Here is an 18,605-nt window from a genome sequence, read left to right as displayed (position 1 = left end):
TCCTGCTGAGAGCAGTATGGTTGCTTATACCAAAAGCGATTTTAGAGATTATCTTTGATCTAAAAAGGAAATCAGATAGTAAATATAAATGTTCTTATTGCGCTTCTGCCCTCTTAGGAAGCAAAAGTATTGCTTCATCATTGAACAATCCAATCATCTGATTTGTTTCATTTTTCCCTTTATCACCCAAACATGTCTCTCCTTCAAGAGGATTTCTCAGCATCTGTATAGCTGCTTATTTTATTCCAACTGATTCCAATAAGACAGATCAATCCCACCACAGCTCATCAAATCACCAGCATAACTCCAAAGGAGGAGTGCTTCAGAGTGTGCAGACACCAAGATGCTGCTGTTAAGCAAAGCATTATCAATTTAACTTTGCTTCCCGGGGAGGGTTACAATACGAAGTCAGTGCCGGGAGAGGGGGTAATAAAGTGTTGCAGAGCCACAGGACATTCCCAGGACTATAATAAAATCATTTGTTGTTATTTTTTTTCCTGAAAATTAAACCCAGGTGTATGTTTTGCCTAAATTTTAGCATTTCCATGGAGAATTTTCTTTTCCTTACAGCAACCATGGTTGGATAGATCAATCCTCTAAAAAATATAGATATGTCTAGCAAAATTTCTTTATACCTAAGATAGGCATGGCACTAAATGTATAACATTAATACATGAGGGTTCTCTTTTCAGGGTTTTTAAAATCAATGAGCTGAAAACGGAAGTAGCTAATCACTTGGCAATGCTGGAGAAAAAGGTTGAATGTGAGTGTCCCTTTATTCGTATTGCAGTGGGAACTGGTGCTTCACTCAGAAAATACCCCCCCGACACCTCGCTGTCCCTGTTGCACCCTTGCTCTTCACAGCCCCTCCACTTTCTCCACCCGCTCGAAATCTGGCCAAAAGGTCTCAGGAAAGGCCGGGGTGAGGCGTGGGGAAGGTGGGAGCCCTGTGGCAGCACCAACCAGTGGGGCGAAGCCAGAGAGGGATGTCTGATGTTACAGGCACCCATGATGCCTCCCACCCTCCTCTTCAAGGGTCTCTCGAGCCCGCCACTGAGCTTTGGGACTGGGGCCATGTCCTGCTGCTACCATGTCCCCAGAACAGAAGGTCTCTACCTCTAAGGCCCCCAGGCCACCCTCCCCCACGCCCCAGCCACTCACCACCTCCTGTGCACTCAGACATCGTGCTCCCTCCGGGCCCTGAAACGCGTACGTGCAACGTGTGGAGCGCCCATACTGCACGAACGCTGAAGCCTCCGTGCACAGGCAGCATGGCACACATGGAAAAGAGAGGGGACATCTCGCTGCCTGGTGAGGGGACTCCCAGCCTGCAAACACGGGGATTCAGCCCTCCCTGGTCACAGTGCCTGGCAGACAACGAGGCAGCATCCATTTCCTCGCTTGCTCAGTGTGTTACTGGTAACACAGCTGTACCTCAGTTACAACAACTGAGTTAAGTTTATCTGGTCAAAATGCTCCTGTTTGTTGTTGTTGTTGTTGTTGCTGCTGGTTTTTCTCCCCCTCGTAGCGTCTAACTTGTTGTTTCTCAGTATATTGTGCACAACACAGGTCCCAGAAAGTCAGAGAAGGGGTATGAACAAGGCGCTGTCACCCAGCACTCTTGTCACCAAAGGCCACATCCTCGCTGATACGCAGCATTTTAAGTCAGGAGCAGGCAGAGTCTTTCCCTGGCACTACAGCTGCAGAAAGCACTTTTCTCACAAGAGCTGACTGGGGGAAAAAAAAAAGTTTCTGGTTCACAGAAGAAGCTGTTTTCTTGAAATTTCCCTTGACCAGAAGCTACCTTGGCCCTGCAGCTGCTCAGTGAGATTGATGCCTTTGTCAGCAGGGAGAGGAAAAAATGTCCTTACTGAAAGAGAGCTGCAGGGGAACCCCTCGCTGAGGCCTCCCCAGCCGCAGGCTCCCGGCGCGGTGGAAGCCCTTCAGCGACATCCATGGAGGGGGCACCCTGTGGCATGCCTACACCTCAGCACAGACCTCTGCAAGGAGCCTCAGTAGCAAATCCTCCCTGTCTGGTTGGCTGCCTTGTTTCCCAAGGTTCTATTGAGATATTCTTTTATCCAAAAACAAAGAAGAAAAAGAAAATTTATCTCAGTCACTTTGCATTTTCTGCTAGACATCTGACCAACTCCAGTCCCCAGGGCTAAGCATTGTGGCGAGAGCAAGTGAGGCACGCCTTCCTGCGGGTCTTCCCATCCCCTTGGTAGCCCAGGCGGACAACTTTCCCAGCCAGCTAGGCTTAGCTTTTGGCCACTGGCTCCCTGGATGACCTCCTGGGATCCCTGCACACACGTTGCCTTTCAGCACTGGCAGCCCGCAGCAGCGGAAGGAGATAACGAAGACTTGCATTCCGCTGCTGCCAGCGGGGAAGAGGTGTGCTCTCACACCCTCCAGCACTTTATTTCTGGTTTAGGGAAAACAGCCTACCCAGAGCTGCCGTGACATGCAGGTGAACTGAATTCACTGGTCTCCAGACTAAGCTTCTTTCTGTAAGTGGGTCTCACCGCTCACGGAAATAGCAGCAGATGTAGCAATCTGCTCCCATTCTGCCTGAGCGCTCACAATCCTGTCTCCAGCAGCCTCAGCCTGTGGGAAGTGACTCCCTGGGTTTTTTGTCTACAAGTGCACCCATCTGCTCAGAATTGGACTTCCAGAATTCGCAGAAGAGCCAGATCTGCAACATTTTGAAATAATCCCAGGTTTCCATGTTTAAAAAGCAAAACTGTGAGGGAAAGGGAGTGTCCAACCTCCCTATTCAAACTGGGCTCCCAGAGGTTGCTTTAAGAGCCATGTTTCAGTCCTGGATTCAGCCCAAGGATTTCTTTAGACAGCACAGGGTCTTTTCAGAAGGTATTTCTTGCTGCAGAATAATATAATGGGCCCTTAATCAGTGCACATGACAAGGCTATTTATCATTAGCAAGATAAGTGTGAAAAGAATTGTGCTTTTGTTTTGCCTTTTCGCCTACCTCCTTCGGAGATCCCTTTTCCACCACTTTCACATGTGATCTCCAGGATTTCTTCCCCAGAGGCGATATGTGTGTGGGGATAAGTGCTCATGACAGCCCTACATCTGCACCTCACATAAAATGTTCTCAGCTTCCTTCCTGTTACTGTCTAGGGACCACATCGCAGAAATGTGTTTTCAAGGAGCTAGATCTTTTAACCCATTTTTAAATCCCACTTAAAGCTTGTGACTTCCCCTTGGAAAACATGCATGAGTGGGGCAAGCGCTGGGATTGCTTTGTCCTGCAGCCCATACATGAATAAGGAAGCTGGTGAAAACCTTTTACAATTTGTAAGCATCTCACATCTACCTTAAGAAAATAATTATGTAAATTCTCTTCTCCCCTGGAGAGGTTTCCAAAGAAAACTAAAGAGTTGCAATACAAAAAAATGCTCAGGGCTGCCACTTTGCACCACAACTCCTCTCCTCTCTGCAGTTGCCTGCCCCATTGCCCTGGTGGTCTGATGACTCTGCTTTGCTCCCACTGCTTCAGATCGACACGGGCCAGTGTTTAGACAGCTTGGCAAATGGGCTACCCACGAACTCCTCCCAGGCAAATGCACCTGGGTGTTACATAGCAGCATGGAGCCTTCAGGTCAGCGACAGCTGATCATTGGCAGCTGAACAGAGTACCCAGAGAAGTGCAAATAGATATCCAGAATGAAGGACAGTAAGCAGGACAGCATCTTGCCTGTATCATCTCACTGTGATCTCCTAAAGAAATTACTTGTAACAATGCTAAGCAAAAGAACATTTATCTGGAAATGGGATTTTTAAGTGAAAGGTATCTCTGAAACCAAGCGTAAACCAAACACCTTTGTCTTTCTTCTCCTAATATGTAGCACTTTGGACTCAGTTCATACACCTCTTGTTTTCCCCTTTCCCAGTTCCAACAGCAATCTTTGTTGTTACTGGCATAAAGAAAACAAAACTGAGGTCTCTGCTTATCTACAGAGTTGTGCACTTCCAAGGCAGTTTTTTATCACTTACATTCTACCCTCCAGATAAGTGTGGTTTTGACTATTATTTTCGAAGAAAGTGACTGAATACTGATTGTACGATTGCTCGTTCCCTTGAGTTCCCCGAACCACAGCTTGCCCATGCAAACAATGAGTTCAGTAAACAAATGAGCTGTGAAATGATTGCTTATGAATGACATGTACTTAATAAATTGTGCTGTATTATGTCCTTGAGCACGCAGATAGTTCAATGAGAAGGAAAGAAAAGGGAGAATATTCTCGTACTTGTACCACGTTAGGTTCTCACGGCTACATGGAATGAAGTGCGCTGCTGCATAAACAGGCAATCAAACTTTTTGCCTCGTGGCTCTCGTAATTACATGTGGAAGGGAAATATAGGATTTTTTGTGCTGCATGCAGAAATAGCCTTCGATTACAAAATTGATTGGCAGAAAGAAGTGACAGATTTTCAATATCTAAAAAGAATTGAATCAATCATTAGAGTAAAACTTTTCAACATTTCTCTCTCTCCTGCATTCTCACTTTGTTTTTTCTGTAACTAGCAATGCCTCTCAGAGCTCCTTAATGCTCTGCGTGAACTTTCAGATTAAAACCTTTTATCTAAATGGGAATTCTAATCCTACTGGGACATGTTTGCCTAGCTGTGCTTATCATCCCATCGCGAGAGGATTTTTTTGCTCAGGATTTCCTTTGATTCGTGTTCTACAGCAGAGAAGTGAAGGCATCAGAACAGCTGACTGCTGCTAACAATTGTGGAAAAGCTGGGACATTATAGCCATTTTGTGAATTAAAATACTGCAGCTATTATCTAAAATTGGCAACAGAGAAGTCCTACGGGTTTTCAAGATATATTGCTTTGGCAGCACCTGCGTGTGTGAGAACCGGGGCAAACTGTAAGAGCTTGCTGGCTCACTGGATAACCCCACTGTTAAAGCCCTTTGAAATTTTGCACAATTGTGAAACAAGATCCTTTGACTTTTGCCATGGTAACACCCCGGTTGTTTTCCTTTGTTGACAGTGGAAGGCCTGAAAGTAGTGGAGATTGAGAAATGCAAGAGCGACATTAAAAAGATGAGGGAGGAAATGGCAGCAAGAAGCAGCAGGTAAGTTCTGCTTTGGACCTAGCCAAAGAAATAAGCAACTGGTTTCAAACCCTAATGTAATGCTGCTGCAGAATTGAGTTACCTTCTGGGCTTAGAAGTAACAGAACAATGAAACCAATAACCATTAAGGACAGTGGCTTTAATTTAACATTTGAAGGTCTATAGCCATTCATCAGTTAAAATGGCTCGGACCACGGGAATAGAGAAAAAAGTCTTGCAACAGAGAGCTATTTTTCACCATACAGAGTGGGAATACTTCATCCAGATTTACTGGGAAAGAGGGAATGGGAAAAGAACTGCATAGTGTGCTGTTTGGTTGGGAACCAGCTAACACTCGAATCAGCTCCAATATATTCTGGGAAAATACCAAATAAATATGTAGCAGCTCTTCTAATTATGATCTCATGCTATTGTAAAACACTCATTTCAAAATCAACACGAAATTGGGAATTTACTTTCTAATTCAAGGGCTCACTCTGATTGCAAAGCTTGGTTTCGCTGTAATTAAAACAACAGCAGAAAAAATTGCATTTTGTATGGTACGTGGTCTTGGCTGGAAAGTCTGCCCCCTGTGTCGCTGAAATACCCCATTAGGACAAACAAATCATCACTATGAGATTATGAATACTTCTGGGAAGGTCGAGAAGGGGATGTACTGCATTGCTCAAAGTGAGGGTGAAAGGGATTTTTCTCAGCAGATGTAAGCAAGCTACATTGACAGCCTCTCTCCTTTTCTTCATTTGGGGTTAAATTCTCTGACCTTTAATCAAAGCTATTTTCTACTGAAGGCAATGGGAGATTTGCTGAAAGAATTGGGCATTATAATCACTCGCTTTTATAAATTTTGCTATCCAGATATGTCAGGAGGCACTGTGTTAATACATTCCTATTAAGTCTAAGGCTAAATTCTGCTGTCATACTAGCATAAATGCAGAGTAACATTATTAACCTCAGATCTGCTCCAGATTTATGCCAACAGGATGGATTGCAGTTTTCTCTGTTACTTGCATCATTTCTTGCTCAGGTGTATGTAGAAATCTCATTAGAAAAATCAAAGATCAGATTGGCAGCAAAGGCAAAAACATGTGTGCTGATTTGTGCTGGGTGTGATGTGAAAAACGTGTGTGCTTGATCATTTGTCTTTTCCACAATTGTTGAAGGGAGCTGGGAGAGCTGCATTTATGAGCATAGTGACACACAAGCACACAGGGAATTAAACCAAAAAAAAACAACAAAAAAAGAAGTTATGGCAACTTCACATTTGCCCAGTTGCCACCACACACATCAGGAAGTATGAGACTGTCCCAGCAGCAGCCATGACTCATTCCTGTCCCAGATTTTGTCACCTTACGATCTGTATTTTGTAGTATAAACAGCCATCTGTTAACAAGAAAAACAGGAATGGGGAGTGCTACATCTGCACAGTGCAGCCGGCTCCCGCTGAGGTGCAATCTTCACTGAGGGCTTGTGGAGAGGTATGACAGCCACCAAAAGCCAGAGACCAGCATGGAGTGTGATGCTGGGAAGCTGTGTTAGGAATGGGTGCTCAGCAGTAGTGCTGGGCACAGACACCCCAGACAGTTTGCTCTGAGCTCCTTTCGCTGAAACAGGAGCCTGACTTGTTCTGCTCAGCACCACTTTGTGCCGTATCAATGTGGCAACGACTTGTCACAGGTCTTCTTGGTTCCCTTGAGCTGGGTCTTCCTCCTCCCAGCTGCACAGAAGTTGCACGAAATTCTTTGCACGAAATTCTGCCCATGATTAGCTGTACCCTAAGTGCATGCATCTCAAAGCAGCAGCTTGATGTTGGCTAGGTTCGGTGTATAACCAGGGCTGGCTGCAGGTTACCTCTTTTTGCCAAAAGACTTGGTGGACGCCTGTTAAGAGGGACCTCATAGGGTGCTACTGAGGAATGAGCTGTGGTTCCCTACTCCTGAGCGACCCCAGCTCTGCAGGAGCGATGCCACCGCAGCGGTGACTCCAGCCTGGGGTTAACTTCACACCAGAGCAGTTGAGCAAGCTCTCTCCCATTGGCGTGAGATGTGTGGGTGCTCTTAGGGGAACAGAGGCATCCCAGGGCAAGTGGAAATGGCTTTGCTCCTATTTAGACTTGTCATCTCTTGTGCCACACCATTTGCTAGATAATGTGACACAGTTGCAGTTAGGGATCACATCTAAATTTAATTAATATACATAAGTATGTGTGAGTGCATATATTCTTTCAATAATGCTACAGCATAGACACCTGTATTCTTGTATGTTTACATAATTTTAGATTTCCTGTTACATTACCAAATGACAGCGTAAGGATGACCAACTAGGTTTACAAAAGTCACTGCACACAGTGAATTGTGCACCCCTCTTGCAGCCCCACTTGCATCCCCTCAAATTGTTTTTTTTTTGCTAGTCTTTTTGTGCTCATCACTGGCAGATGCTAATAACATTATACTGTCATTTAAAATCATGATCATTTGCAGATACAGTTTTATATTTGTAAAGGTGTGATGCATCCTGGCTCTGGTGTGTTCCCCAGCGTGATAAGATGAAGGCTTCGATGTCTTACTGTATCTGGGAATTAGAGATAGTTGGCTGACCCCCAGCTAACCCTAGCAGCCAGCTCCAATTAAGGCAAGGAATGCCTCAGCATCATTATTTTTTTATCTTACTAATACCTCTCACAGTGGAGTTTTGAGGAAACCACTTTAGAAATGATCAAGACAGCTCTTCACTAACTGAAAATCTCCTTAAGGCAGGAAAAGCAGCTGGTTGAAGCCAGCTGACCACTATGAACTGTAAGATGACATAACTTTTGCAGGATTCGTACAACACCATTAGAAGTGACAGCAGACATCAATGTTAAGAGGAGAAAAGAGATTCAGACCAATTCCCAGAAGAAAAGTAGTAAAAGGAGATGGAATACAGAATATGCAAAATTTTAATTTTAACTGGGACAAAAAAAATTAATTGAATACTTTGATTGGATTCTTTTGGGAGATTTTTTTTTCTTGCTTCATTTGGTAGGGGGCTTGAAGAAATGAGAAAGGATAATACAAATGTTAGGACTACAGGGATAAATGCAAAATGCAAGCAGATCAACCTCACGTGACAGTTAATGAAGTCCACGTGACCGACTACCTGTGAAATACATTTTGAGTTAAAGTATCGTGATTACCATGGGTGATACCACAGACCTCTTAGTTTTATTGTGACCCCCGTGGCTGTAAGGCAAGAAGCTGCTCTCGCATTATAGTGAAGCAACCTAGATGTTCTGCAAAGACTGTAAGGCTAGTGTGCACCTCCCACCATCACGGTCCTCAGATGGGATAGCATCAGCTTGGCTCATGGGGAACATGCAGAGGAAGGAAGAGGGCCCCTCACTTCAGGAAAGGCATTGAGGTGCTGGAGCTGGTCCAGAGGAGAGCAACGAGGCTGGGGAAGGGACTAGAGGGAAAGTGCTGTGAGGAGAGGCTGAGGGAGCTGGGGGTGTTTAGCTCGGACAAGAGGAGACTCAGGGGAGACCTTATCACTCTCTACAACTACTCGAAGGGAAGTTGTAGTCAGGTGGGGGTCAGGCTCTTCTCCCGGCCAACTAGTGACAGGACGAGAGGGCACAGCCTGAAACTGTGTCAGGGGAGGTTTAGGCTGGATCTCAGGAAGCCCTTCCTCACAGAGAGGGTGCTCAGGCACTGGGATGCACAGCCCAGGGAAGTGGTGGAGTCACCGTCCCTGGAGGTGTTTAAGGAGAGGCTGGATGTGGCACTTAGTGCTGTGGTCTGGCCGATGTGGTGGTGTTGGGTCATAGACTGGACTTGATGGTCTCAGAGGTCTTTTCCAGCCTCAACAGTTCTGTGATTCTGTGATAACTGGCAGGACGTGCTGGTTTTAATGACCAGGCAAGTCTTAATTACCTGTAATTGCTGACAGCAGCTCCCTTCCTTCAGGACCAGGCAGCCAAGCAGCCTGTGTCTGCCAAGCCCATGCCTCAGTGCTGCTGTCCCACCTGAAGGGCAGCAGGCAAGATGGTCATGCCATCCAAATGGATGGTCTCACCCAAGCTTTTAGGAGGCCCAGAGTGGGGCTGCGATAAGCCATGAGATCAGTAAGCTGCTCGCTGAAAAGGAAGTTACTTGGTTTAAACAGAAGTGATTGGGTATCCATGGATACATGCCTGAAGACACTCCTTGCTTGAATTCAAATAGATGGAGAAGGGACGATGAGGGTGTTGCACAGTGGGGACAAGATCCTGAAGAAGATCACGCTTTTAAAGCATTTGAGCAGCACCGCATTAGAAAGGGAGAGGTTAGGGAGTGGAACAATTCTCTGAGTGATGTCTACTGAGACACCAGAGTACTTCTGGCATTTTTTGATGTGCTGCTGTTCCATTTCTGAAGTGTTAAGAGCTGTATATTTCATTTCAGGACTAGCTGTCCCTGCAAGTACAGCTTTCTGGATGAAAACAAGAGGCCGACTCCCCGGCGTGATGTACCATCCTACCCAAAGGTACCACGCAATTGTGTCTCTTCCCAGAATCCTACCATGTGCTCCGCAACCTGAGAAGTGCTGGTTTATAATGCATGACTCCCTAGCCACCTACCTCCTAGTTATTCTAAATCCAGGGGCTGATCCAAAATCCCTGGAAGCCAATGGAAAATGCTGTCGTTGCCTGCGGTGACTTAAAGTTGGATCCTTTAATACTTGAAAGCTCATTAGTGTTTGAAATGCTAATGAACATTTTGCATTCATCAACATTTGATGCTCTTTTGTCTAGTTATATTTGTTTATTCTCCACGCTTGCAGCAAACAATCAAAAATAACCTATAATGTTGTACTCTAATTGAAAATAGTGCTGCTGCCCGCTTTGTCCTAATGGACTATTTTTTAATTTAAAAAGTAATTTATGGGGATGCTTCACATAGGGAAACAAAGAGAAAATGTGACAGTGGATTGTCTCCAGAATGATTCATTGTCCCTGTGAAAATTAGTCACTGTATTTGCTAGAGAAAACAGTGATGCTGGAAGAAAAATGTCTACTGGGCAAGTACAAGTACAAACCCACAGTGATGAATGAGGCTGAAACCATGAAGCACATGGGATTTTTGGTCCTAGCTCCAGTAGTCTTTGACCATAGAAATTATTCAAAGATGCCAGGTTACATCTGTGCAGCTGTGCCCAGCTCGCACCTTGACAAAATACCAGCTCACCCATGTCAATATGGGCATTTACTTGCACACATCAAAGCTGGCTGAGCCAGTCTCAGGTTCATGTGGTCCCTAGTGATGCAGGTATGTGATATAGACATGCACCTGTGCATATTTGTCTTCAGGACCTTGCAGAGCAACAGATCATAAGTTCTGCTGTTTATTCTGCTCTGCCTAGCAAAAGCAACCTCTAGGTCTCTGAAGCAGGCATCATGGGACTTGCATTTCTTTTAATTAACTTTTGCACAAGACGTTTGTGTTCCTGACATGAACACATTTTTTTTTGTAAAATGTATCAGTTCTAAGAATTATTTTTTCCCTTGATAAGTATATGTGTCAGATCAGCCTTTGATTTACTGCTGTGATATTAGAATCTTGAATTAACAAGAGTTGTACTAACTGCAGAGTAAACTGGTAGTCTGTGTTGTCTCTAGACCAAAGCTCATTGGAATTCTGGTTTTAGAAGTTTGAGTTCTGTTTGAAAGATCTGAAAAATCTGTTATCAGTTGTTAAGTGCTGGATTTGTCTGATGCTACTGAGGCTATAAGCTGATGAGTCCAATGGAAGAAATTGTTATTACAACACTGTTTTCACATAACAAATCTGTACTGATAGTTCACGGATTTCTTGCAGACCATCCTATTAAACGTACATTACATAGGCAAATGCAAAAATCATTACCTTTTCAAGAAGGAGGATTAATCTTCAGTGTTATTCTTCCTTGGATAAAGTATCAACAATTTGATGGCTCAGAAAATATCGTTCACCTGCTCAGTACAGTAAACCCAAACTAGTTAGAGACAGCCACGGTAAATGAGCCAATTAAAGCTACAAGCTTCTTGTGCCCGAGAAAGACTCTAATCAATAGAGTCTGGAAAATATAATTCAGTAGAGTCCAGATCTCCACTGGTCTTTTAACCCTGCACAGTTTTTTATTTTGTGTACCAATCATAACCAGCCTATAAGCTTGATTTTGTTTTAAGCATAATGGTAAAAAATCACTTGAATCTTGTGGGCTGACAATCAGTTTGAGAATGTGGGTGTTCTTGAAAAAATACCCCAAATGAGAGCATAAATCATCTGAAAGTAAATAAATCATGCCCATGGGCTTATTTAACACTGTAAGCACAGACTCTTCACAACACCCAGCCGTAACTGGCTGCACTGAATGTCACTGGTGCTCTGAAGGCAGCAGAACCAGGACAGCCAGGCGTGGATCTGTACCCTGCACCCCTTACATCTATCCCCTGACTGGATATACTTGTGACCCCATTCATAACACCTCCACTCTCCTTCCTTTTCTCCAAAACCCTCCACCTCCCTGCTCTGTAAGGATCTCCACCGATCATGGATGTGCTGCCGTGGGCATCCTGGCATTACTGCAAGCGGCAGGTGGAGAGGGAGAGGAGAGTTGGGAAAGAAAAGGGAGAGATCAGTTGCTCTGTCCTTGAGAAATACAGCTAAACCTGATTGTGAGTGGGACCTCCGGAGTCCAAGGGCCGTGCCAGTGCAGATCTCACACCAGGGCCCGACACCCTCATTTACACCAACTGCCTTTTATTTCTGCAGTACATGCTGTCCCAGGAGACCATAGAAGCGCTTCGGAAACCAACATTTGACGTCTGGCTGTGGGAGCCCAATGAGGTAAGGATGTCATGTTAGCTGGATTAATATTGTTTCTGAGAGCCAGCAAGGCGAGAAGACCCCTTTGAAATGGCCTGCAGGGCTTTTCCCCTTTTCTGTCTCTTTATATTTTTTTAATATTTATATCATACCAGAATACAACACTTATTCCCTACAGATACCAGATAGACTATGGTGATTATCATAAAATGTTCTGTCTCTATATTTTATCTAATCTCTTCCTAGTAATGTCCCCTAACAACCAGTGCACTATTACTGTCACATGAGTTATCTCATGCCATTTTATTTGAACAAATCGATCCTTAGCAAAGTGTACGCTTAAGCGTATCATCAAAACTCTGCTCAAATCAATGAAGCTGTGTGTGAAGCCAGACAGAAGTGTGTGCATTGATTCATACCCTTTCAGACAAGGGATTTTCTGTGATGCTTTCTGACAATGTTACAAAGCTGCATGTGTGACCTATTAGTGTTTTCTTATTGCTATTAGTACTATGTGTTGTTCATCACTTGTATTATAAAAGATTCTGAAAGGCCCATGTGTAAACCTCTGCAGAAATATGAAGTTCTGTAATGGCCAACTAATAGTATAATGTCAAACTAGATTCAGCAAATATGAGCGAGTTTCACCTAGGAAAAATATATGGGAGGGTAGGACTAAACTAGGGTTTTAGTGATCTGTTTTTCCCAAGGGAAGGATTGGGTAGTTCTAGCAATATTTCCAGTAGCAATCACCTTAATTACCTTCTCAATCAGTTGTACATACAAGGGTTGTTCTGGCTCAGCACCTGTAGATCAACACGACAAGCAGAAACATCCCACCCTGAACCCACAGGAGCCATGTATTCCCTTTGGGATATTTCATCTGGCCAGCTGAATGACAGGACGCTCTGGTGACTTTAGGTCCATTTCCCACTCACACGGGCTGGCAGAGCTTCCCTTGTGTGATCCATGCCAAGCTGAGGCTGGTGCTCTGCATTTGCTGTTCCCTCTCCAGCCCCTTTCCTCGGTACCATACAACTGCTCAGGCAAAATTACTTAACCGCAACTTTTGAATGCCTGTCAGGTCTTTACAGCGAGAGAGAATTATGACCTGCCAGGTGGACCATAACACTGCTGGCCCATTGTTGTTCTGACTGTTAAGAAAGATTAAGGAGAGACAAAAACCATTATCCCTGGATTCTTGTGTGCTGAGGCATAGTATTTTAGCATAGTAACTCATTCAGAGTACTAGGAAACACTGTATGGTGGCATGAAGGAGGCTAACAAGAGGGCATGGAGATTAGACATGCCCTGCGAGGAGGAGTGCTGCTCAGAAATAAGATACTGCACATACTCCATTGAGCCAAGCACCACAGAGGTTTATCTTGCCCTCTTAGCTCTGGTTTATGTTTACAAGAGAGTATTTCAGTTCTGTCGATTGTTGTTTATCAATGAGCATTTGCCCACGTGCTCAGTGTGGGGCAGGTAGGTTATAAACCATAGTCTTCCTGAAGCAAATTAATAATGTTGTGCTCTGCAGCATCCCAGTAAATCGAGCTATGCAGCAAGTTTGCATTCTCTTTCTCAAATGCTCACTAACTTGCAAGCCTTATAAGAGCCCAATATTCAAGCTTTTGCTGTTGACCAAGAAAGTTGAAATTGAAAACTGAGATTGTCACATGTTCAGGGGCAGAGGCTTTGGGTCGCAGAGTCATTCTATCACTCACGCAAAGCTCTTTTGGAGACAGCTGGAGGTAGACAGGCATTTCTGAGGGTAATTCAGTCCTGTTAGATCACATTTGTTGTCTCAGAAAGTATTTTCTGAAACTACTGCAAAACATATATTCTACGTCAGGGACTAGGAGCAAGACAAGGTGGTCTGCAGCAAAATGCTGGCCACGTGATCTAAGCAGAGTTCAGCTCATGACATTATCCCCCAAGTCTTGCAGGAAAGTTTCTTGCTTCCAGTTTGGAGTACTCAAAACTAATCCCTTTCTTACTTCATGAACCATGGATATTCCCTGAACAGATATGAAGTTTCAGTACATGAAATAATTTTTCTGGAGAGCTTTTAAGAGCTGAAATAACAGAAACCTAACTAAAAATGTCTGCAAGGCCATATTTGCGACATTACAGTCATCACGTTTAAAACTCCTGGATCAATCTACAGTCTAAGAACCGCATCTGCTTTTGCCTTCAGAAATGGTAAGGCAGATATATAAACTCCTGAACTCCTGGAAGTCTGTTCAATTCTGACTTGTAGCAGACGTTAAGTGCCCAGACACGTCAGATTATCAATACCTTTCTTTTGCAATATTTTCAAACCCAGAAGATTAACCGGGAGTGGTAGTCCTAAACTTTCTGTGCCTGCCTTCCCACTGCAGAGCAGACATCTCAAAAGAAGTTCCTGCCTTTACATTTCAGCTACTGAGATTCACAGTTGCAGTTTACAGGAATGGATGGTGACAAACCTGCTGCAATTTTTTGGTGTTATGGTGGGTGGTATTTTCTAAAACAAGAAATCCAAGTTAAGATAGCGGATTTAGGAATTCACAAAAAGTCATAAAGAAAGAAGATATTGACACATATCTAAAATAGATATTTCTTTAAGGATGTCCTCTTTTCTGCTGTCGTTTTCTAGACAACTAGGGCTTGATTCATTTCTGTGTATCTAGGGCCTGTGCAGTCAGTGGAAAAACTCTCACTGATCTCATTGAGTGTTAGAACACATCCCAGCTGAATGAGAAAAAAGGCAATACTTTTATGTGCAAAGGCATTGCTATGATATGCATGAATCACTGAAGAGAGCTGGTGTGATTCAAAGCCCTGCACAAAACCTATGAAGTCAACAGCAATCTACCTACTTCCAGAGGCTTTCAGAACCCTTGTCTCTCCTCTTGCACTGCCTTTAATAAGGCAATCTTTGAACATCTTGCCTTCATCTTAACAAGAGAGCTCTGCAATTATTCAGTGCTTGCATGGAGAAAATTCACTCTGCAATATATCGTAAAGTGACACACACCAAGCCAATAACCTATCTGTTCCTGGTTGCAGATGCTGAGTTGTTTGGAACATATGTACCATGATCTTGGGTTGGTGAAAGATTTCAACATCAATCCTATCACATTAAAGAGATGGTTGGTAAGTATTTCAAATTCCTGATATTTGCAATTTTTCAAATTCAAAAATCAGTAATCAAAGCATTTGGTCATGGAATTGACTTTACTCACATGAGTAATCCTACTGAAAGCAGTCAGTCTATACAGATTCTTAAATTTTAAATACTTCAGCAAATGTTTGTTTTCTTGTGATAACATGGCATTTTTTAAAACTCTTTTACATTTGTTTGCTGAGCTTTCTATTTCAGAAAGCAGTTCATTTCTAGTGAATGCTCTTGGTACCTACTGTAAATGGAGACAAGACAAATGGCTTCAGAAACGGCCAAAAAAACGAAGCCAGTAAGTGCAATAATCATTAGATGAGGGTGGTGAGGCACTGGAACTGATTGCCCAGGGAGACTGTTGGTGCTCCATCCCTGGGAGTGTTTAAGGCCAGGCTGCATGGCGCCTTGAGCAACCTGATCTAGTGGGAGATGTCCCTGCCATGGTGGGAGAGTTGGAACTAGATGATCTTTGAAGTCCCTTTTAACCCAAACCATTCTATAATTCTGTGATTCTATGATTCTATGACTCTATGATTCATTCTCAGAAAACTCCATCATATTCCCAGAGGTTTGTAGAACAGTGAATATTTTACCCATTGTTTAAAAAGGATCTAGGGATACCCTCAAGAATTATTCTTAGTAAAACCCACATCTCTACCTGAAAAAAATGCTTGAAACAATAATTAAAACCATTATGATATGGAATTCATCATACAGATGTCTCATGATCCCTGTAGAGAAGAATCTCACTAATCTCTTCAAATTGCCTGAAGAGTATGAACAGAAGAGAAGGAACTGTTTTCCATGATTCGTGTAGACTCCCAGAAAGGCTTGAACAAATTCCACAAAGTGATAAGGCAGCTAGAAAACATAAAGCAAACCACTGGATTCATCATATCACAAAGTACAGCGGAAGAAAAAGCACCCGGACACCAGTATACACAGGGCAGTGACTGTCACTGGTGTGCTGATGCTGGCTGAAGTTAACAAGGTATTACCAGAGACTGATAACAAAGGTGATCAGAGACTGGAATAAGGGATAAAATGGACTGATGCCACCACATCTCCACAGAAGGCATAAGGCTTAGCTGGAATTTATGCCTAGGACTGGTTAAGTGTTTTTAGAAAAATGGTGTGACTGCATTAAAGGACATATAAAAAATGTTTGGGACCTAGGAAATCTCTCTCTGAAGAAGGCAGATGAAAAGCTCAGTATTGTTGACCTCAGAAAGCAGCTGAGCAGAAGGGGTGGGATGAAACCGAATACAATCCAGGCTAGCACAGGATAGATAAAACAGCAAAATTCGTCCTCCTGTCTCACAGCCCGAAAACATGGGAAACAAGGTGATATGTCAACATGCATCAACATGCCACCCACACAGATTACCACAGGCAGCTTCCTGTTAGCTTTTATCTCCAAGTAATTTGTTACCACCAGCATTTAAGACAGCCCTGTTCTGAACAACGGGGGAGTTTATTAATGTATTTTCTGCAAAAGGTGAGACAGAGTGAGATTTCTTGTCTTAAACACTAGCTTCACAGAAAGGAAGATGATTAAATAAAAGCCCCAGGGACTCTGCTTCAAACTATGGTACTTCCCCAGGCACGGTATGGGCATCAACTTGAACTTAAGTGGGTGAGGAAAAGCCACCTCATGCATACGCTTGCTTTCTTGCTCCCACATCTGTTGACTGCAGAAATGTTCCAGAAAGGACAGGAAAGGATGACTGATACAACCCAGTTACTCAGCCCTTCAGTGCTCTGAGTCAGGGGTCCCCTGGCATGCTCTGGGCTCCACTGTTTCGTGGACACATTATACCCGCGCAGTGTTGTACGATGCCTGGGCATGACCGCAGTGTCCATGTGGAGGCTGTGAGATACTGTCCACCACCTGGGAGCCTGGCCGTCAACCATACTGTGCCATTAGTTATTCCATTCAGAATAATGTAATATATTTCTAAAATCCTTGCTGCAGAATAATCCAAACAGTTTTTGCAATGAAGCCCCCAAATACTGAATAAGCCTCGAAAACCCACAGTTCTCTTGACCCCATCCAGAGATTTGAGGCTTCCCTGAAGCCAGGTCCCAGGATGAAGAGTTAAATCCTGATCCTGCCTGAGGACTCCTGAAGTAAATTCACTATCTGGCTGGAGAAGGGGACACGAATTCCCTCCACATCATTAATTCAGGCTCAGTAATTGAAGCATGTGCGTAAGGGCTCTCTAGGGTTCAGGCTACGGAGGATTCAGCAGAAGGGGTCCGGCAGTGCGGCTGTGACTTCTTGGCTATTTTGTGCAGGAAAGGATACCCAAGGCTGTCCAGTGCATTGGAAGAAGGACTGTGGCATGTGTTAATCCAGCTGTGCCAGCATCACTCAGCTAGCCCAGCTGGCAGTAGCGAGGACACGTGGAAAGACAAGTTTTAGCTTGCATTTGTAATCAGGGCACATAGCTAGGATCTGTAGAAAGTTAAAGCATACAGAAGTCAGTCCCGTGTGCCTATGTAACTCAAGCTCTCCCATGCTGCCTAGCGCATGAAATCCACAGAGGTATGCCAGTGCGTGTGCGTTCACAGCTTCATTTTGCCAAGCAGCACATCCCAAAGTGCCACCTCTGAGCATGTGCAAATGAAATAACAACAGCCTTTCAGCCTTGAAGATTTCAAAGCTGCAATTTACATTCAGTGAGAGAGGGGAATGGGGATGTACTTTGAGTTCTTTACACATCCCACAGTCACCGTTTAACCACTGCAAGGTTTGAAAAAAAAATTCAGGATGAGAGCAGGGAGTCCTATCCCAAGACTGAGATGCACTCGCAGCTGTGCTGGGATGAGAAAGAAATTGCGATGAGCTTTACCTGCTGGAAAATTCTTGAAAGGCAGTAACATCTCAATCTCCCACATGAAGGCAGAGAGTGTCAGAGGGCCTTCTGCTGCCACTCTGTCCTAGTAGAAAATAATACTGGCTCCATAGGACTCCTATAGACATAAAAAGGGCTTGCAGGGAGTCTAGGAAGCGTATATAATTATGTTTTTATAAAGAAAGAGCTCTCCTGTCTCTGACTGCTTCATTCCCTCTCTTTGCAGCTGTGTATTCATGACAATTACAGAAACAATCCCTTTCACAATTTCCGGCACTGCTTCTGCGTGACCCAGATGATGTACAGCATGATCTCTCTCTGCAGCCTCCAGGTAGGACGCCCACCTCCACAGTACCGCTCCGTTTCCATCACGGGGCACGTGTCCATGCACCGAGCACTGTGACACCTGTGACACTTTTCTGGCAAAACTGTCCACCAGCTTGCTGGCAAGTGATGAGCTTTTGCAGTAGCTGCACTTGGTCAGTCTCTGGGGAGAGGAGAAGCGCTGCTGCATTTCTACCTCTGGCTGCCTTCTCAGCCATCCCACCCCAGACTCCAAGCACCTGCACAGCTTTCTGAGGCTCCTAGGAAGCAACCTTCACCTCCTGGATATCCCGATTTTGTACACTGAAGATCTTTTTGTGCTCTGATAG

The 18,605-nt window shown here is 44.1% G+C and overlaps 1 protein-coding gene across 1 annotated transcript in view; it reads left to right on the top strand.

The window, feature by feature from the left end:
• The window catches only part of PDE9A (phosphodiesterase 9A), a 49,134-nt gene that overhangs the window by 23,052 nt on the left and 7,477 nt on the right, over positions 1–18,605 (top strand). The window contains exons 6-11 of the mRNA XM_009879327.1: positions 693–763; positions 5,026–5,110; positions 9,529–9,610; positions 11,878–11,952; positions 14,986–15,072; positions 18,179–18,283. Coding sequence (XP_009877629.1) covers positions 693–763; positions 5,026–5,110; positions 9,529–9,610; positions 11,878–11,952; positions 14,986–15,072; positions 18,179–18,283 — 505 coding nt within the window. The remainder of the gene's footprint in view (positions 1–692; positions 764–5,025; positions 5,111–9,528; positions 9,611–11,877; positions 11,953–14,985; positions 15,073–18,178; positions 18,284–18,605) is intronic.

Source organism: Apaloderma vittatum, unplaced genomic scaffold (assembly GCF_000703405.1).
Source record: "Apaloderma vittatum isolate BGI_N311 unplaced genomic scaffold, ASM70340v1 scaffold9382, whole genome shotgun sequence".
Lineage (NCBI taxonomy): Eukaryota > Metazoa > Chordata > Aves > Trogoniformes > Trogonidae > Apaloderma > Apaloderma vittatum.
The sequence above is the reverse complement of the archived record's forward strand: the minus strand, read 5'-3'. Positions and strand labels throughout refer to the sequence as shown.